Raw genomic sequence first — 19355 nt, forward strand, 5'->3', positions numbered from 1 at the left:
TTATTATGTGTTGAAGGAACATGATATTTTCAGACTGAAGCAGTGTTTTTTGAGGGGGGTCACTATTATCATATGCTATTATGGGGAAAAATATCCCTCCTTTGTTCCCCTGGGAAAAGAAAAAAATACATTGCTTGCCCCTCCATGGAAAAAATCCTCCGGACGCCGATGGTGAAAACTAAGTGTTTAAAACGTGGAAAACAACGTGCCCTCAGTTTTATCTACTGATTGTATTTGGTTCTGCAGTCGAAGTACAATTCGAAAGACTTCCACTTCCAGCCCACGACTTCAAGACCGAACTGCGAGACCCTTCTCGGAGGATGCTCACTTCAAGCACAGCAGTATTGCGCTTTTCGGACACAGCGCCTGGTGCGATTTTGTCCTTTTTTACTAATCTGGTTTAGCAACACTGGCAACAGCGAGAAAACAATAAAGAAACGAAATGCACCTAATATAAACACTTCCTTCCTCCCCATTTCTCGGACAAATAACAACAGCAAGTTACTCCAAACCGAACTATTGATCGAAGAAAGTTGAACAATGCTTTGAATTTTATATTTGAATTATGTAAATTTCTGACGTAATACTAGAAGGTGTAAACTGTTGGAATATATATTTTGTTTCTTTTCCAAGACACAAGATTCGAATATTGCATTGTAAAAACAACCTGAGGTCTATGGATAAACCCTAGGAGTTTCGGTTTTGTCAATCTCTTCAAATTAACATCTACTATGTCTGGGGTAAATATTTTATGTAATTTATTTGCTTCATCTCCTATACACTCTTTACATATGTATACATGTTTCGAAGTAGTCTAGTATGGATAGGTTTGGGCTAAATAAAAGGATTATTATGATTGATAAAACATTTAGTTTGAGCATAGACTATGATTGATAAAACAGTTAATTTGCTCATAGACTAATCATGATTCCAACATGCAAAACATTTTAGGAACGACTTAAGATGACCGGACCCCTCTCCCGATTTTCTTCATATTTGGCATACTCACTAATTGAGGCCTAATCACGAATCTGAAGTTAAAATATTGTCGGAAACTCGTAGAAATTGCAAAATAACCGAAAATAAGGCGTCGATTTTCGCGATTTTTTTTTTCACAAGGAAATTTATATATTCCTGATATACCACGACACCAAATTTCAACTATGTTTGACTAACCTAACCGAAACTAACCTAACCACACGTCAATGATTCGTGAGGCTAGCGGCAATGTTCGTGGGGCTAGCATCAATGGTTCACAATTATTTTGCAATTTCTAGATCCTGATACTGCCACGACACCAAATTTTGGTACTACTTTACTATACCGGAGACACCTATCAATGATTTATTTCATAATTTTTTACATTGCTAATGTACTATTCTGCATTGCGGAACATTTCTTTAGGTGAAATAATGAATTTCTAACGAAAATAATGTCTATTTCTTACATTAACGAGTACGGTAACGAGTACTTACTGTTGTTCCTTATTTCCCACAAACCATCCATGCGTAGCCCCAAAAACCATTGACGTTAGCCCAAAAATTCACGATAGGCCCATGAACCATCACGGGGACGAGGTATGTCTACTAGGTTAGGTTAGGCCTGTTAGGTTAGGTTCCTTTTGTTCAATTTAGCATATACGGACAACATCGGTTTTGGTAAGAATTGACATTATAGAGAAAGTCTCCAATTTTGTTAATTTTCAGTATACTAACTAATTTTGGCCTCCTAATCACAAATCTGTTGTAAAAAACCGGGGGCCACATCTGGAAATTGTACATTTTGATGAAACATTGTTCGTTAGCCCCAAAAACCATCCAATGGTAGCCCCACAAACCATTGACGTTAGCCCCAAAACCATCCAGGGGTAGCCCAACGAATCATTGACACGAGGTTAGGTTAGGCTTGTTAGGTTAGGTTCCATTAGCACTCATTTCACCTCTAAATTCATTGAAAAAATAGGGTTCGTACTGGAATTGAACATCATAAATCATTTTCTTGTAAAACAACGGCATGTTTGGAAACAATGACAGGAGATTACATTTTTGTTCGTAAAACTACACATATACACCTATATATAAAAATAGTTCGATCGTTTTTTTTTTTCAAATTTCCAGACGTGACCCCCGGTTTTTTACAACAGATTTGTGATTAGGAGGCCAAAATTAGTTAGTATACCGAAAATTAACAAAATTGGAGACTTTCTCTCCTCGGTTTTTCTCGATGAAAGAAAATACACAGAATTCTTTTAATTTTAACCTTCCACATCCTGCATTCCACTTCTTTCTTCAAGATTCCGTGTTGAATTACAAATTCCACGGCATCTTCCACACCCAGCAACAACTTCACGAGCAGCAATAGCGCATATTGTGCTCTTGTGCAGAAAGCAGCAGCAATAGCACGTTGGAAATAGATTTTCGTAGAAAACCACCTCCATTCGCATTAAAATGGATCAAAACTACATTCCCGAACATCAACAACGCTACAGAAAATTTGTAAATCTGTTAATTTGAAGAAATCCATCTCCGGTATAGTAAAGTGTTACCCAAATTTTAACTCTGTTTGCCTAACCGAAACTAACCTAACGACATGTCAATGTTTCGTGGGGCTAGCGTCAATAGTTCGCAATTATTTTGCAATTTCTAGACGTTTCTGACAAATTTTAACTTCAGATTCGTCATTAGCAGGCCTTAATTAATAAGATGCCAAGTATGAAGAAAATCGGACAGGGATCCGGTCATACCACATTTTAATTTGTGTGTCGACACATAGTGATTTCCAACATCCATATCTGCTCATCGCTCATGTCTTTTTTTCTTTTCTTTTTTTTTTCCCTCTCAAAGACCAGACGTCTTGTACATTTCTAAGTTCCTAAAGCAATTGTAAATTAGTTTCATTACAGACATTAAGTATTGTTTACATTTTAAAACTTACTCAACAAACATCTCGGTGAAATGACATCATTATGCAATAATAACATTCTATTGGTATCAGAAAAGTAGCGTTATGTGTTTTCCTATTTCATAATATGGCGGGTAACAGTTCGTTATATATATCGGAGACACATTTCTACATTTTTACAGAAGAAACTACTTACGGAAATGAGTTTCTCTAAGGTTTCCAATGTTCTTGGAAGTATTTACTTTCATCGTGGAATCTACTTCACCGGGAAACATGTATTTTTCAAGAGAAATATCTCACCGACGCACAAGTGCCATTGCTTTCGCTACGTGAACCGGATGCTGCATACGTTTGATGACGTAACCCCCTGTCAGTGTTCCCTACCTCCCTTTTTTTAACTATGCTTGCCTAACCTAACCAAACCTAACCTTATTGGAAATGGTTCGTGGGGCTATCCGTCAGCTACCCGTGCATAATGCACAATTTGCACACGTGACAAACAGGATAGTAGGTATTTTTCGGTGAAGGTTCGATACACTGGATACCTGCAACGCTAGTCAACATCTGCCTGCCATATAGTATGTTACGGAATCGAAAAAAAGAATATCAAAAAGTACTCTCTATGTGAAAAATTGTGTTTATTTTTTGTAAAAAGCATAATGGCACGTAAAAAGCATAATGGCACCTTGGAACTATGTTCCGCAATACACAATTGGTAAGTATGAACCATGCAAGACCCAAAATATCCGATTTGAATGTGTCTCCGATATAGCGAACTGTTACCATATGGCCAAAGTTCAGATTGTTTAATTGGGAATTAATCATAGTACACAGCCATTTTTCACATGTTTCAATTTCTATCTATGCCTGCTAACACATAATTGAAGCCTTGGTGATTACTTACTATCCATTTTCTGGAGAACAAATTTTCCCTTCCGTGTACTCCTCTATGATTGTTGGCGAGTAGCCATTCATTTACTGTTGTCTTAGATGCTGAATGCTACTGCCATCTATTTCACATGCGTGGGCTGCAAGGGGATTTTATGTGGGTGGCTAGTGACAGCCTTAGCAACTTGGAAACACACCGTAACAGCACCAAACCTGACCTATCCACATATGCATGTAATAGCTTAAATGAAGAAAACTTAACCTGCCAAACTTACTTACATGCTTATTTATGCTATTGTATGGCTATGTGGTTAGGTTAGGCAGATGAGGTTTGGTGCTGTTACGATATATCTCCTAAGTTGCTAAGGTTGTCACTAGCTGCTCATAGGTATTATGGTATTATGTCTCTTAAGTGCTTTCATTCTTAGGGAAGGTGGGCCAGGTTTAGAGCCCTTAGAATTGCTTCCATTGTTACGTTAAGTGCATCATGTTTAGGACTCTTGGCATTAAAATAATTATTTGTGTTGTAGTCTACAGTTGTTACAAGCATAAAAACATTGTTTTTGTTGTGATGCAAAATAATAAGTAACAAAATAGAATTAGTTATACAATGGATCTTGTCAATGTTACATTGCAACTTATCTGTGAAACAAATAGTCTGGATTTTTAAATTATTTTAGATTGAGATTTTATTACATTTTAAAATTATAGATTCCAAATATCATCAGGCAATTCAAAATCATCATCTCTTTTACAGAGATTGTTGTTGTCTTCGGTTACGTTCAATTTGATAGATGTGGCTTACCCCACTGTGAAAAAGAAAACTCCATAGTGGGTCTTTGTTGCTATTCACATTATTTAATTTCTTCTGGTGTTCTGCAATGAACAAAGCTTCTCAGACATTCAAATCTATGTATCCCTTCACTATTTTTAAAAACCCTTATCTTTTTAATCATATGCTTCTCCTCAATGATGTGATCTGACAAACCCATTCTTGGGTTTTAATTTATAATGTCCAAATTGGGCTTGTGCCAACTTATTGCAATTTTTGTTAAAATAACCAGCCCAAGTTCCTTTTGTTTTATTGCGATTTCATCATGCGACAAATGCAATTTTAAAATGGTTCTATTTCGATTTACTTCTGTTAACACATACTGCAGAGTTTTAGCGATTACTTAAGATTTTGTTCAATATATGCTTTCGTAGATAGGTTAGGCAGGCCAGGTTTGGTTCTCTTAGCATTAAAATAAAGTCCCTAAATGCATTGTACTAAGGTTCCAATTTACTTGTACATTAATTCCCACTAGTCTACGATACTTACAGTCGCTTGTCAATGGAAAATACGTTGTCCATGGGAAGCGTGCATGCTTGCATAAGGTAATTTTTACATTGTTTTTTTCAACATAAATAACTTTTTTTCTAAATCCAAACAGTGCTCATTACTTTAAGGAAGGTTCAAATTTTGTGTGACAATGATTGCCAAAATTCCACGATAATTAGTCTTCCTGCTAGGAGAACTTGAAAAACAATCATAAAACAATCGGAACCATTACCAAATAACCATTGTTACAACTGTATCTTTAATTAAACTAAATATAAATGTCTGATGAAGGGAGCATGTGTTCCCCTGGAACGTCACAACATAAACTGTGTTTTCATGCTTGTAACAACTGTAGACTACAAGAGAAATTATTCTACAGTGATGTTCAGGGTCGAGTTATCCGTGGAGCGATGGCTGGCACACTGGGCAGTGAAAGCATGTCTACCGACAAACTGGATGCAAGATCCACATAACTGGAACTCGTATCTAATGATACGAGCTTGTACAATTACTTGACAGTTACAATTAAAATGAGAATATACCTTGTTACAAGAGGTGTTAGAAATGTTGTATTCCTGCATCGACACATTTATGGCATCTTTCTATGACATTTTCACTAACACGTATCAGTTCCTCTTCCGAAATTGCTTCAATTTCTCTCCTGATATTTTCTTTCAATTCTTCTGGTGTTTTTTTAAGAGCTTGGAGGCTCGCCATGCAGACGTCATGGAAATGTGTGTTTCTTTCGCAAGGCGCTACAGGGATTTTTGAGGAGTATGTTGCAATCATGCTCGAATGTCATCTAGTTTCTCCTCAGTAAGCACATACCTTTTCACCGTTTCACCCTTCGCTTCTTATCAAGAACAGACCCTGTTTCCTTAAATTTGTTCACAAGGTTTCAAACACTGTCTCTGTGTTCAATATGAACATCTGAGAATTCTGCTGCAAAATGCCTTCTAACTTCCCTACAAGAATTGGTAATGATGTAAGAGTCATACATAAAAATTCGTTGTTTTAAATTGTATGTATAGCTTGACATTATTAGACTGCAGAAAAGCACCAGTAATACATAAACAAAACAAAACAATGTAAAACACTTGTTGACACCTTATCACTTCACAAACATGTGCAAACTGGACATCAGTTATCTGGATTTATCATAATGTTATTATAATGAAACACTGATGAATCCAGTGCCAAGGTCAGCGTACAGCTGTGGATCGAAATGCCGGCAGATGCACTCTCACGGCTCATTGCTATAGCCACCACTCCACGGGTGACTTGGCTGTGATAAGCACTGTACAATGCAAACAATGCATATGAGAAAAAACATTAAAATAATGTTCCGAATTTGCTTCCAACACCTCATCACATACCATTTGGTCTCGAGCACAAACCACCTGTGAGTCTTGCATGAAAACTCACCAAGACTCTGTTCTGAGATTCGTCGGAAACCAAGAAAAGTTGATCACTGCAAAGATACTTTTCAAATCATAATTTCTCCAATAAATAATACTTAGTGAAGTATTTAACTATGCCAGTTTGTTTTTCCAAGCTTCCAAGCTTCAAAGTGCCATCCACAACTGTTTCCATTATTCTAAAGCATATTTAATCTTTAAAAATTCGGAAGCGTTGCCCATAATATTGACTTCTGTATAGTGGATGAATTTTGCAAGGCTTTTGGAATGAAGGAAGCTTCCTGTCTTGCTTTCCATTCTGCTTGTTTTACATTGCTTTTGCAGCTCTTGGTTGTGATGATGAGGATGAATGATGAAATAGATGCTGTAAGTTAACAACCTATTTACATACTGGTACAGCTGCGGTAACTGGAAAATTGAAAGTGGACTGAACTTCTCTCTCTGAGTTGATCACGACAATTACTGTCACTGAATTTAAATAAATAACCATTAGGCTCAAGTTATGGTAAATAAGTACTTCCCAAGCATTTTTTGTTGTTTTGTGCTGTGTGGGAGTGAAATTCTTTTTCTTGCCAAATGTTGGTGTACTCATCTCCCTATCCTTTCACACATGTTTCTGGTGCTGTATCTGCCTTTTGCCTCATCCCAGTATGTGGCTGGTGGTTCCAGGTAGGTTTCCACCACTTTGCATTGGTTGGATTGCTGCATTCATTTGGAACGTGGTAGTTATGCTGGAAGAAAGTTTTTTTGTTGTTTTTTTAAAGAAAGAGAAAGTGTTTCAGCTATGTTTGTGTAGAGAGCATAAAATAAAATGAATGATCATTCAAGCAAACCTGATTCCTTGTTCCATCATTTACTTCTTCGAAGACTTATACAGACCACCATGTCAGTTTTTGCACTATCGGCAAGCGAGGTGAATCCAGCATGCAAGTTTCCATTAAGACGTGGAGGAAATCTTGTATCAAATTGCCTTTGAACTTTACGTGCCAATTGAGCTAACACATATGAATCATATATAACTACACGCTGTGCAGTAGAAAACATTTGCTGAGCCATAACACACTTTGTAGTTGAAAACACTAGAAAAAACACAATATGTCACAAGCATCCTATCACTTCACAGTCACCAGAGTAGTTAACAGCCCACACAATACAAAACGAGGAACCTTATCACTTCACAGTCTCCTGTCTACTTTCAGGAGCTCTGTAAAAACTGGTTTCTAGGCCCCCTCACCAGTTTATGTTAGTGCATGTCTTAATAAAGTTGAACACCTCCTTTTATAAATCTGATAATTAAACCACTTTTTAAAGTAATTAGAGAAACTGTTGTGCACTTGCTTCATCAACACACTACAATGGTGACAAACGGCCACAAGTGCCTTGGTTGCTGATAGCTCAAACACCGATGTGGTGGTCTACACCCCTTAAACATGAATAAAACACTTTCATATTAAACAAAAATTACTTCTTTCCAGTTCAACCACATTCCAAATGAATTCAACAATCCACCCAGAACACTGAGCTATTTGCATGAAATTGGAAGTAACAAATTACAATACGGCATCGATGTTCTAAATTTATCATGCCACAAAGCTTAACTTCCTTGCCATAGGTGATTCCACAAAAGTCCTTTCACTTTAGCATCCTGAGAAGGCTCATGGATGGAGACAGAGTTGCCAGATTTAAATCCTCCCACATTACAAAATTTTCAAGTAACTATGCATAATGTTACTTATTTTGCAAGAAGAGTTACTCTGTTGCAGTTAAATAGCTTCAGTTATAATTAAGAAAAAAAAAGATCCGTTACTTCCAAACACTGATTACGAGATAGGAAAATATATTATGCATGCAAGACAATATATATGCAGTTCATGCGATGTACAGGGTTTTCGTAAATGATTGTCGGGGTTACAAACAAGCACTGTATTTTACCTAATAAAGATGGATACATGCAATTTTTTTTAAAATGTTAGAAAACTCACCAAGTTTTTATGACAAAGTCACAAATGTTCCATGTGCTCGCCTCGCGATATCCTGCAGATATCTAAGCAATAGTCCATTTCCTGCCACACTCGGGATAACATATCACGTGTAACACTGTTGATGGAATTGGTTATGCATGTTTTCAGTTCCTCAATGGTAGTGGGTAATGGAGGATAGTAAACGGTATCTTTTACTTATCCCCAGAGAAAAAAATCGCAAGGCGAAAGGTCAGGGAAACGAGGTGGCCATGATAAAAAAATTTCATAGAATACTCCATTATGTTGTCTTTGGAATGTTTAGTTCATTGGATCCAGCAGGAATCGATTTCTTCGGGCTCCGTAGATAGGTTTCACAAAATTGTTCCACATCATGTTCCGACACTGATGGTGGACCACTGCATTTGCCTTTGCATATGTAACCTTTTTCTTTGAACTGTGAAAACCACCTTCTAATCGAATTGTCGCGCATGAAAATGTCATTTCACAAGTGTAACGGACCTCGTTGCGTGATATTCAAGGACACAGAATGCCTTCTCACTAGTAATATCTGCCATTTGAATCGGGAAACAGAGGTCTATTAAACAAATAAGGAATAAAACTTGTTGAGTTTCTCAACAATATCGTGCATTTGTGTTCACCGTGTCATTCACCCAGATCGATTACAACAATGAGGAAACCCCGACAATCATTTACGAAAACTCGGTATAAATAGGCAATGCATATTAAAGAGACTAGCATTCGGCATTTGGAAGTTTAGCCTTTTTAAACCATAATTTTGCAGCAATATGTACAGTTATATTTGAGCTTCAAAAAACAATTAGCAATGAGACCAAATAATTTCCTTGTTGAAAATTGGATATTGTTCAAGTTTCATGTATCTTGTAACTTCATTATAACTTTCCATAGTAGCCTACGTAGTACAGTCGATAGGTTCGTGGACTGGCCGCATAGTGTTGCTGTGGTGTACTACAGCAGATAGGTTGCACTATGGGATGGTTCCAAGTCGGTTCTTATCTCGTCCCAGCAAGAGGCAGTTGCGTGCATACAGTGTAAGCAGAACTTCGGTCTCTGTTGTGAAGGGTAGTTGAATGCAAGCGGTGGAACTCGAGAATCCCACAAAAATTAGGTAAATCTGCTAGCAAAACCTTTCAGGTGATGAAGCAAGTGTATGGTGATGATGCCTTGGGCCGCAGTGCTGTGTTTAAGTGGCACCAATGCTTTGTGCAGGGGAGTATGGAGGATGATGAGCGTACTGGTCGGCCACAAACAAGCTGAACTGAACGCAAGATCGAAGAAGTTGATAGGTTGGTGCAAGCCAACTGCACACAAAGGTAGACGATCTTGCTACATCAGTAGGGATTATCTATCCATGGTACGTGCCACAAAATTCTCTCTTATGACCTGTTGTGTGTTACCCAGCACGGTGTGCAACGCGTTATACCAACGTTGGCAGATGTGCATAGCAGCCAAATGACGACTATTTTAGGGGACGATGTGGATCTGTGAAGTGTACGCCATGTTGCATTGCTGCCTACACTCGAGGCCCGGTCCACAAAACGTATTGACTGTGGTAGTATATGCAAGCACACAATGAAGAGACATACTCAATGAACTTTCATAAGTTTCCTAAGAAGCAGCCATTTGTTGATTGCTGGCTGGAATACAGACTCGTGCATGAAACTCTTTGTGTTTGCTGCAAAATGGTTTGCTTGTGTGATAAGATGCTTTGGTACTTTGCACCAACTTTTGTAGTTTTCTATTGTTTTTATTTTCCATGTGAAAATCACTTGAGATGGTAATCCTGCAACCTCCTCTTCGTGACCAAACTAATCTCCTTACTTCAGAACATAATAAAACCGAAGTAATTCACAGAAACAGAAGAGGAGGAAGTCAATATAAACAACAATATGAAATAAAAATAATAATAATAAAGCTGTGGACAGTTAAGGTATATTTTTTTTGTTACTGTTTCCCTTAAAATCTCATTCAGGGTGGTACATATTGCATCTACCAATGTCAGTTGGAAACATTGTCTGAATATAGGTGGGTATGCACAGATATATTCCATGCTTAGGCAGCTGCAAGACTCTCAATCAGCAGTCACTCCAATGGTTACCATCCACGCATGCTATCATATAGAAGCAGGTCAGACAATGGAGATTAAGCGACAGTGGGCAGAACCAGAAGTTTCTATATCAGAAAAGGTATATTATCCAGTGGCGTGTACTGGTTTTAATGGATGGGTTATGTCCCACCCTTTTTTCATCCAAACACATAAAGTTCCCCTGCAAATTTACCTCAGCATCCGTATCCGATTTATGAATATTGTGTGAATTTTTTTTCTTTTTGTTGCAACCAATATCAATTAAGTCTTGTGATTGCAGTTAATCTATGTGTAGAATCTAAAATAATATAAGAAGAATAATGAAACTATAAAAACACAACCTGTAAAATATAATATGAAAGGCCTGTGTTGTAGTGGAACCACGGGCAAAAGAACCTGTGCAGACCTGCTACTCCTCTGCATCATACTCCCGTAAGGAGAAGAGTCCATGCTTCCTTATGGCCAGAGTTGAACCAATGGAGGGGAAGGTGCACAGGTGGAAATTCCCCTACTTTTATTCTAACTCTTGATTTGGGTAATTTGTATCATCTTCAATATTTAAGCTTTTTTCTTTTGACAAATTCCTGTTCAAATAGCAGAAATCAGGAGGACATGTAAAGCAAATGTAAAGTAAAAATTTGTATAGAATTGGTTTGCCAATGCTGTTCAGATTTCTCTGTTTCTTGCTTTCTTTCAGAGGTATTTTCCATACTTTTCTTTTCAGTAAGTCATTTGTAAACCCAGAATTCCCATTCCTGAGAAATTTCCGTTTAATGACAACACAAAGACCATTGGGATAGAATGGTAGAGGAGGGTGCTAAGAGGTTAATGATCGCCAGCCGAGTGTAGAGCAAAGGCTCTGGGGTGGAGAGTATGATGGATGGGTGAACTCTCTCTCTGGTGGAGGTTACCCTGGCCTTTGAATGTGTGCACCTGAGAAGCAGTGTTTCCTATCCCAGCAACAATGGATTTAAAGAAAGTCAGCCAGGGTCGTCTTGCCTGTTGGGAGAGTCCCTAGGATGGAGAAACCTTCTCGTGCTTTAACGGGCAAATGGTTGGAACTGTATGAATAGAAGATTGGTTTCAAGGAATGTCTCGGGGGAAATTAAAGAGAAGAAAGTCAAAATAAATTGTAACTGGGTAACCTCCAATTACCTAAAAGATCCAGAGTATATAACAGTAAAAGTTGGATTTTCCTTTTTCCCACATTTTGGCACCACATAACGCTAAAGAGTTGGTTTTTCTGAAGAATTATTTTCCTGCATTCGTTAAGCAACAACATTTCCAGTTTTTCTCAAAACCTGATTAACTGTGTAAAGTAAAGATGAAAGAATACCTTTTACAATTTTTTTATACCTAACTTGTAATTAACGTTAAACAATTGTGAGTCCCTTAGTAAGTCCCCTTCACCTGATTGACACGGAAAATCCAGACACAGGAATTTACAGATAATGCCTTGATTGTGTAGGCGAAGTTTCAGAATATAACCCTGCATTTAAATGAACACAATTTAAGAGAAAACAAAAAAAAAATAAGATGTTTGAAAATTTACTCGCGGTTGTACAGTATGTAACATTCTTATTCGTACACATGGATTTTCAAAGAAAATGCTTTAAAATCTGAAAGGAAATACACTCTTTTGAAATTGTTTCATCATCATTAGGAACATAAAATAATAAATGAAATGAAACTGAAAGAGAAACATGCCATTTTTTGTACAACTTTTCTATTCGTACACTTAATAATATAAAAGGAAAAAGTATATTCAGAGCAAATTGACTGACAGTTCTAGTACTTTGATGCATATCCTTTGGCTTTAATTACTGCTTGACACCTGTTCTTCATAGAATTAACCAGTTTCCGACATGTTTCAGAGCTTATTTTATTCCACTCGGCTTGCACAACAGTTTTCAACTCTTGTTTGGACTTGACGCCTGCTTTATGGACTCGTATTTTCAAAATTGCCCATAAATGTTCAATGGGATTTAAGTCTGGACTTTGAGCTGGTGTTTGTAGTAGTTTGGGCACATACCATATTAGCCAATTCATGTTAACTCGCACCTTATGCTTACTGTCATTGTCTTGTTGGAATCTGTAGATAGGCGGCATGTCCATTTTTTGGGCACTCTGCTTTACATTGTTCTTCAATATGTCCAAATATACATATGCATCCATGACACCATCAATAAACTGGATGGTACCAACACCTTTGGACGACATACAGCCCCAAATCATTAACCCACCACCGTGACTAACTGTTGGAACTGTGTTAATGTGATCATTGTCTTTATTTGATTTTCTCCAGACCCTATTTATCCCATCTGACCTGTATAGATTAATCTTGGACTCATCTGATCAAATGACAGTATCCTAAAATTCCTGGTCCTTGTGGATGTGCTCTTCCGCGAATGAAAGCCTATTCCTGCGATTCACCTTATTTACATACGGCCTCTTTCGTGGTATTCTGCCATGATATCCATGTTTCCACAAGGCACGTTGGACAGTTTGATCGGACATCATCTTGCCAGCAACATTTTCTACTAACGGTCGTAACTGAGGAACAAAACTAAGGTCGGGGGTTTTCTCGCACTCTTTTTAAAATAAAGCGTTCATCACGTGTATTCAACCATCTCTCTTTTGGTTTTCTCGGCACATTCTGTGTTGAACCTTCCTCTCTAAACTTGTTTACTATGTATTGAACTGTGGACTGTGATTTATTGACTGTTTGTCCAATTTTTCTTAACGAATAACCTCTAAGGGCCAAATTTATAATAACATCCTTCAGATGGGAACTAAGTTCCTTCACCTTCACCACACGCTGATAGATAGACGATAGGCCTACAACAATACCTACGCCAGCATTCCGCTTGACGGGGAGCATGCCTGCATGTTCAAACTTGTTGCAAACTGCACGAAATCACCTGAATAGCGGTGGCGCTGTATGCAAGGAAGATTGAAACTCTTGCCTGTACGAATAACAATGTTGCATGAAACAGCCTGTTTTTCTCTTTTGACACAAATTATATGCTCTGTTTATACACTTTGAACATACATTTTTATTGACATTTGTTGGTGAAACATTCATTAACATTTATTTCCAGGTACTTATGAAAATGATTATATTTGCTAGTATATATGACATTTTTTCCTCGGATATTCTATGTGTACAAATAACAATGTTACATACTGTAGCTAGCTTTGTGTATTCAGCACTGTACTTCTAATCTTACAGTGATCAATGCTAATAAGTCCATAAACCAAATTTTGAGAGCTCTCAACACTTAAACAAGGCTCACTTTTCACTAAGAAAATCACTGTACACTTATCTTTCCAACTTCAGGATTGCTTTCAGTAGAAATTACCTCTCAAAGATCACACCACAATTCTTCCTATCTTCCAGACTATGTTTTTACTGTTGAAGTTCCTTTTGGTGCTCGAACTCACTATGACCTTTTCGGGATCCACAGTGATGAAATCTCGATCAACTACCCGAATCACAGCAAATTTTGCAACTTGCCAGGAACATACTCGGAAACGAGATGCATAACTCTACTCTCTTGTACCAAAACCTAGCACAGTCTGTTTTCATCTTCATTCATTCCATAGGGCAGAACAATAGGTTACAAGTATCTGCAGCTGTGCCGAACAATTTTGACATTATTTCCAGTGTTAAATTACATCACCATGCTTCCTTACATCATGTATGTACCCCTCTCAAATGAATATCGTAGAACCCAATGCTCTACATGTTATCTCAAAGTCCCAGTGGACATTCTGCAGGGAAAAATATACCATATTGATATTATCTGACATCTTGTTGCTTCTTAGTGCAGTGCTTACCATGACTCCTGAATGGAACCTGTTCGGATGAAGACCTCCACTGCCATGACTCATATCTGAACCGACTAACGTTCCACAGCACACGGATTGTGAGTCTTGCAGCTGCCTAAGCATCTGAGATTTGTGCACATGTTTATCTGCATGCAGACAGGCTTACCAACTGATATGGGTAGCTACAATATTCGCTACTCTGTAGACCAGGTATCACATTTTTCTTATAAATGTGCTGAGAATCACTATTTTAAAATTTTCTTGGTGTGTATGAGGAAATTATTTTCCCTTGAAGATTAGATGTGGTGTAAATAATCTTCCAATATGGTTTTGTAACAAAATTTACTTCTCCTGTATGGATGCTGATGAAATATTAAATTCATTCTTTACTCTTCTCTCATAGCAAAAAGGCATTTTGATACCCGAAGAAGCAACAGCGAAGGAAACATCTGAAGAAAGCGATGATGAGGTCTCCAGTGAAGATGATATCGACCGATGGGAATCTACAAGAACTGGAGACATTCCATCTGAATACTGGCTTATACAGAAATTGATTAAGTATATGAGGGTAAGTTCTACTACTATTATTAGCTTTTTGAACTGTACGTGTGCATAATTAGCCATTGTTAGGGACATATGTATTTAGTTTTTGTATTTGCATTTTTGAAATTTTATGTTGCTTTTCTTCTTGCACAAGTCTAAATTTTGCAAATGCAATTCATCATACAAGAAGTGGAAGATGGAGTGATTTAGTTTATTTCACTCTGCTTTTCTCCCAGTTTTGTCTAATCGCAAAGGTGAGGATGAATGGTGATTAGATGAGATGGACGAAGGAACAATCACAAACATATATCGATGATACAACAGGAGTCCCACTGGCTGCGAGTCCAAATGCTAGAGCCTTGTTAGTGTGTAAAATGCAGTCTAGGGTCGGAGATCGACATTTGGGAAAGGGCTACCCCTTATACCATAAGTGCAAGATAGAGTTTGCAGGTTTATAAAGGAATACATTTTACATAATTCATAATATACTGCTGTAATTTTTATAATGATGTAGATACAGCAGCACCATGATGTATGCTTTCCAGTGTTGCCATCTTCACATTATTTATCCAGTTCTCTGAATATTTTACTATACATCTTGTCTAGTCTTACGGCGGGTGGCCCTAATGCTGGCAAGGGAAGTGGGGAGCGGGGAATATGCAGCAGACCAACCAGACAACAACCGTAGTGCCAAGAGTTATGACGTCAAGGGGAGGAGGTGCTGCCCCAACCTCATTCTACAGGCTGGATTGGTTGCTTCCCTGCTCCCCACTTCCCTTGCCAGCATGTAGGCCACCTGCTGTAAGACTGGACAGGAGCTGTAGTACATGGGTGTAATATGTTTATTTTCTTGTTCCTTTTCAATTATTGGCACACATGCAGATACTCTAGATAAGGGAAAGGAGCAATATTTGCTACTTGCATCAACACCTATTTGTGACACCATTGTGTCAATATTTTATGCATCAGAGTGTTTCATACAAACCTGCGATCTATATATTGTTATTGGTGAGTGATATTTGGTATTTTAGTGACAATTAGACCTAACTTGTTTCTGGCACCAATTTGTTTAAAAAAACATAAATAACTTTGTTGTGAAGTAAAAACATACGTTATTGTGTGCTCCTCATATGGTTATGGTTATCTTACCAAAACAGAATGTGAATATCTTGTTTTGATTTCAAAATATTTCTGTTGTCTTACATGTGCCTGCTTCAATAAAATTGAATTTAGATGCACATTTGTGATGTATAACTAACTCTCTAGCCTTCTTAAACCCAAATGCTTATGGCTGCATGAACACAAGCATTGCATCTGTCCCTATCCTACGCAAGATCAATCCAATCTTTTCTATCCTTACCGATTTCTTTAGGTCCATCTCAACGTTGTCACTCCATCTTCGTCTTGACCTCTTACCATCAGGTTTCCCAACAAGAATCCTGCAAACTCTTCTTTCCTCTCCCATCCGTGCCACACAGCCTGATCACCTAAGTCTCCTTGATTTAAATAGTCTAATAATATCTGGACATCAGCCCTAGCTAGCTTACATAACCATATATTGCCGGCCCCCGTGGCAGAGTGGTTAGTACAGCATGCTACGATGCCAGAGATCCTGGGTTCGAATCCCAGCCTGGGCATGGATGTTTGTGAGTGTCCATTCATCAATTTCATCATATTATCACTCATCCCGATCTTCGTAAATTAGCCAAAAGTGGCACAAAAAGCTAAGTAAAATAAAGGAAATCAATCAATCAATCAATTTCCATATATTTTTGAAACTGTGCGAAAGTTCAAGAATTGTTGTTGAGTTCCCTATATCAAGTTATCAGTAATACAAAGAGAAAAATTTTCATGTCCAACTGATTTTTTCAATGTAATTTTACATATTTGTACAACAATAAGTTTGAGTGTGTCTCAGTGTTTTTGATAATGTATAAATATAGTTTTTCAAATTATATGAATGCTATTTATGTTTTTTTTTTCAGTCTGGTAATGCAACAGCAACCCTTATATCTTTGTGCTGTCTCAAGGACCAGAATCTTTCAGCAGAAATATGTCAAGAAGCAATTCGAGATGTTGGTGGCTTGGAAGTTCTGATAAATCTTCTTGAAACGGATGATCTTAAATGCAAGGTTTGTGGTATTGCTCTTCATTTTATGAGGTTAACAACTTTCCAGCATTATTGTATTCCACTTTATCTTTTTAACAAATATTGCCAATTTTTAATAAATAGATATAAATAGGATAGTACAGCACAAAAAATTAGAGATATAATGATAGAACATGGTAATATTGAGTTCATATATACTGGAAAAATCATTTAAACTTTTTTTTTTTAAAATTTCCAATCACTGTATCACATGATCAGTCAGTTAAACCTCTTATGATCAAAATGACAAACATTGTGGCGAAGTTGATCATACCTAATGTGTGGGAAGAGTGCAATAGACAGAAACATAAGTGATTTGTAAATGCTTAAATTGTATAAAATGCAATGGATAGATTAAAAAGACTAGAGAAACACCATATTTAATTCAAGAAAAATAAGATCCTTGGAATTATTTTCCTGTAGTTTACGGTTATTACAAGCATAAGAAAACAGTTTTTTCTTTGTGATGTTTCAGGAGAACGTTTCACAAAGAAAAAACTGTTTTCTTATGCTTGTAATAACCGTAAACTACAGGAAAATAATTCTATCATGCAAGCAATGCGTACATACAAGAAAAACTATTAAGATCCTTGGCATCATAAAAAATACACCATCTTTCATTATTTTTAGAGACTGGATTTTAAAGGGAATTCCTTTTTTTTATTTTTCAACACAGATCATGGAATAAATAACAACAGTATTGATAATTACCTTCCACCAACAAGATTATATGGTTTGGATTTCCCTTTTTTCAGCTCACATTCCCTTTTTTTCCCTTTTTTAAATACATTTTCCTTTCTGGTCGCTTTATTGACTAGTTTTTCAGCCTATATTCCCTTTTTTCCCTTTTTAAAGAAGCATTTTCCTTGGTCCCTTGATTGACAAGAAAACAAATATCTTGTACGACCGTATTTTCCATAAACGAAACATTCAACACTTGTCTATTTGGTGCAGCTTAGAGGAAAGAAAGAACAAGCGCCTTCTACCTTACCTTCCCCATGAGTGTTGGGAGCATGTTGCAGCGATTTTTTGCAACAATGTGATCCCAGCTTAAGCAGTAACAAACGCATTGTAAGTGGCATGCCTATTGAGTTGAAAGTGTACATATCTGCTAGATTTAGACTTTTATTGTGAAGTTTTTTGGAATATTTTTAACAGTGTGTATCAGTGATGACAATATTGAGTGTCAGTGAAATGGCAAAGCCAGGTAAAAGTGGCAGGAAGCTATGGAATACGGTAAAGTTATTTCAAGGAAGATGTCATTGAAACAAATGGGAATATTATTTGCTGTACTTCATCTTCCAAAAAAAGGAAATGAAAAAGGACTATAGTTTATTTTTGTACTCCACTAAAAATATTATTTTAAATAAAAGCACAATATATACCATTCATATATAAAAAATGGGGATATTAAATTTCATGTGAAGTAAAGTAAAAAAAAATACAAGAAATTTAATGTATCCCTTTTAAAATATGAAAGGTATACAGGGTGTTCCCGTGATCTTGATTCAAACTTGCTGGGTGGGTGGAGACTGACCCAAGTACCAATATGAGATGAGGAACCCCGGTCCGGAATGCACCATTAAATAGTTATGAGCCAAAAGTAATTTGCGGGTGCCTATGACAGTGGTATAAGACAACTGAGAGATGTGGCTAGTAGATTTAATACGAACACTACTACAGAGTATCGTAGCACTCTTCGATGAAAACATTAAAGTAATTGTTCAAAATGGTGGCCCCCCAGTGTCTATACAGGCACGATACCATCGCAAGAAGTTAGGTTTAAATTTTGTCACTAAAATACCAAATATCACTCACCAATAGCAATATATATATATTGCAGGTTGTGTGGAACATTTGGATCCACAAGATATTGTACAATTTACTGTGATACAATTGTGTCACAAATAGGTGTTGATGCAAGTAGCATCTGTATGTAGGGGATCTGTATGTGTGTGCAAATAATTGAAAACAAACAAGAAAAGAAACAGTGTTTCACCTATGTATTAGTAAAATATTCAGGTAAATAATGTGAAGATGACAACACTGGAAAGCATACTTTCGGATTCTGACGATATCACAGGCAGCAAGGATTCTTGCCAGGAGGGGATGCAAAGGGTGTCCCTCGGCTCAGCACCAAATCGTCAATCGTTTGAGTGAGGAGGACCTGTTGGCAAGAATACTTGCTACATCGTCAGAACAACTCCAGAGTGGATAC

General features: G+C 37.2%; 1 protein-coding gene across 2 annotated transcripts in view; it reads left to right on the top strand.

Annotated features, from left to right (window-relative positions):
- Positions 1-478: 478 nt before the first annotated feature.
- The window catches only part of gudu (Armadillo repeat-containing protein gudu), a 208131-nt gene continuing 189254 nt past the window's right edge, over positions 479-19355 (top strand). For both annotated transcript variants that reach the window (XM_083139471.1, XM_083139470.1), the window contains exons 1-3: positions 479-740; positions 14849-15013; positions 16974-17120. In XM_083139471.1, coding sequence (XP_082995597.1) covers positions 732-740; positions 14849-15013; positions 16974-17120 — 321 coding nt within the window. In that variant the 5' untranslated portion in view covers positions 479-731. The remainder of the gene's footprint in view (positions 741-14848; positions 15014-16973; positions 17121-19355) is intronic.

Source organism: Lepisma saccharinum, chromosome 17 (assembly GCF_977018435.1).
Source record: "Lepisma saccharinum chromosome 17, izLepSacc3.1, whole genome shotgun sequence".
Taxonomy (NCBI): Eukaryota; Metazoa; Arthropoda; class Insecta; order Zygentoma; family Lepismatidae; genus Lepisma; species Lepisma saccharinum.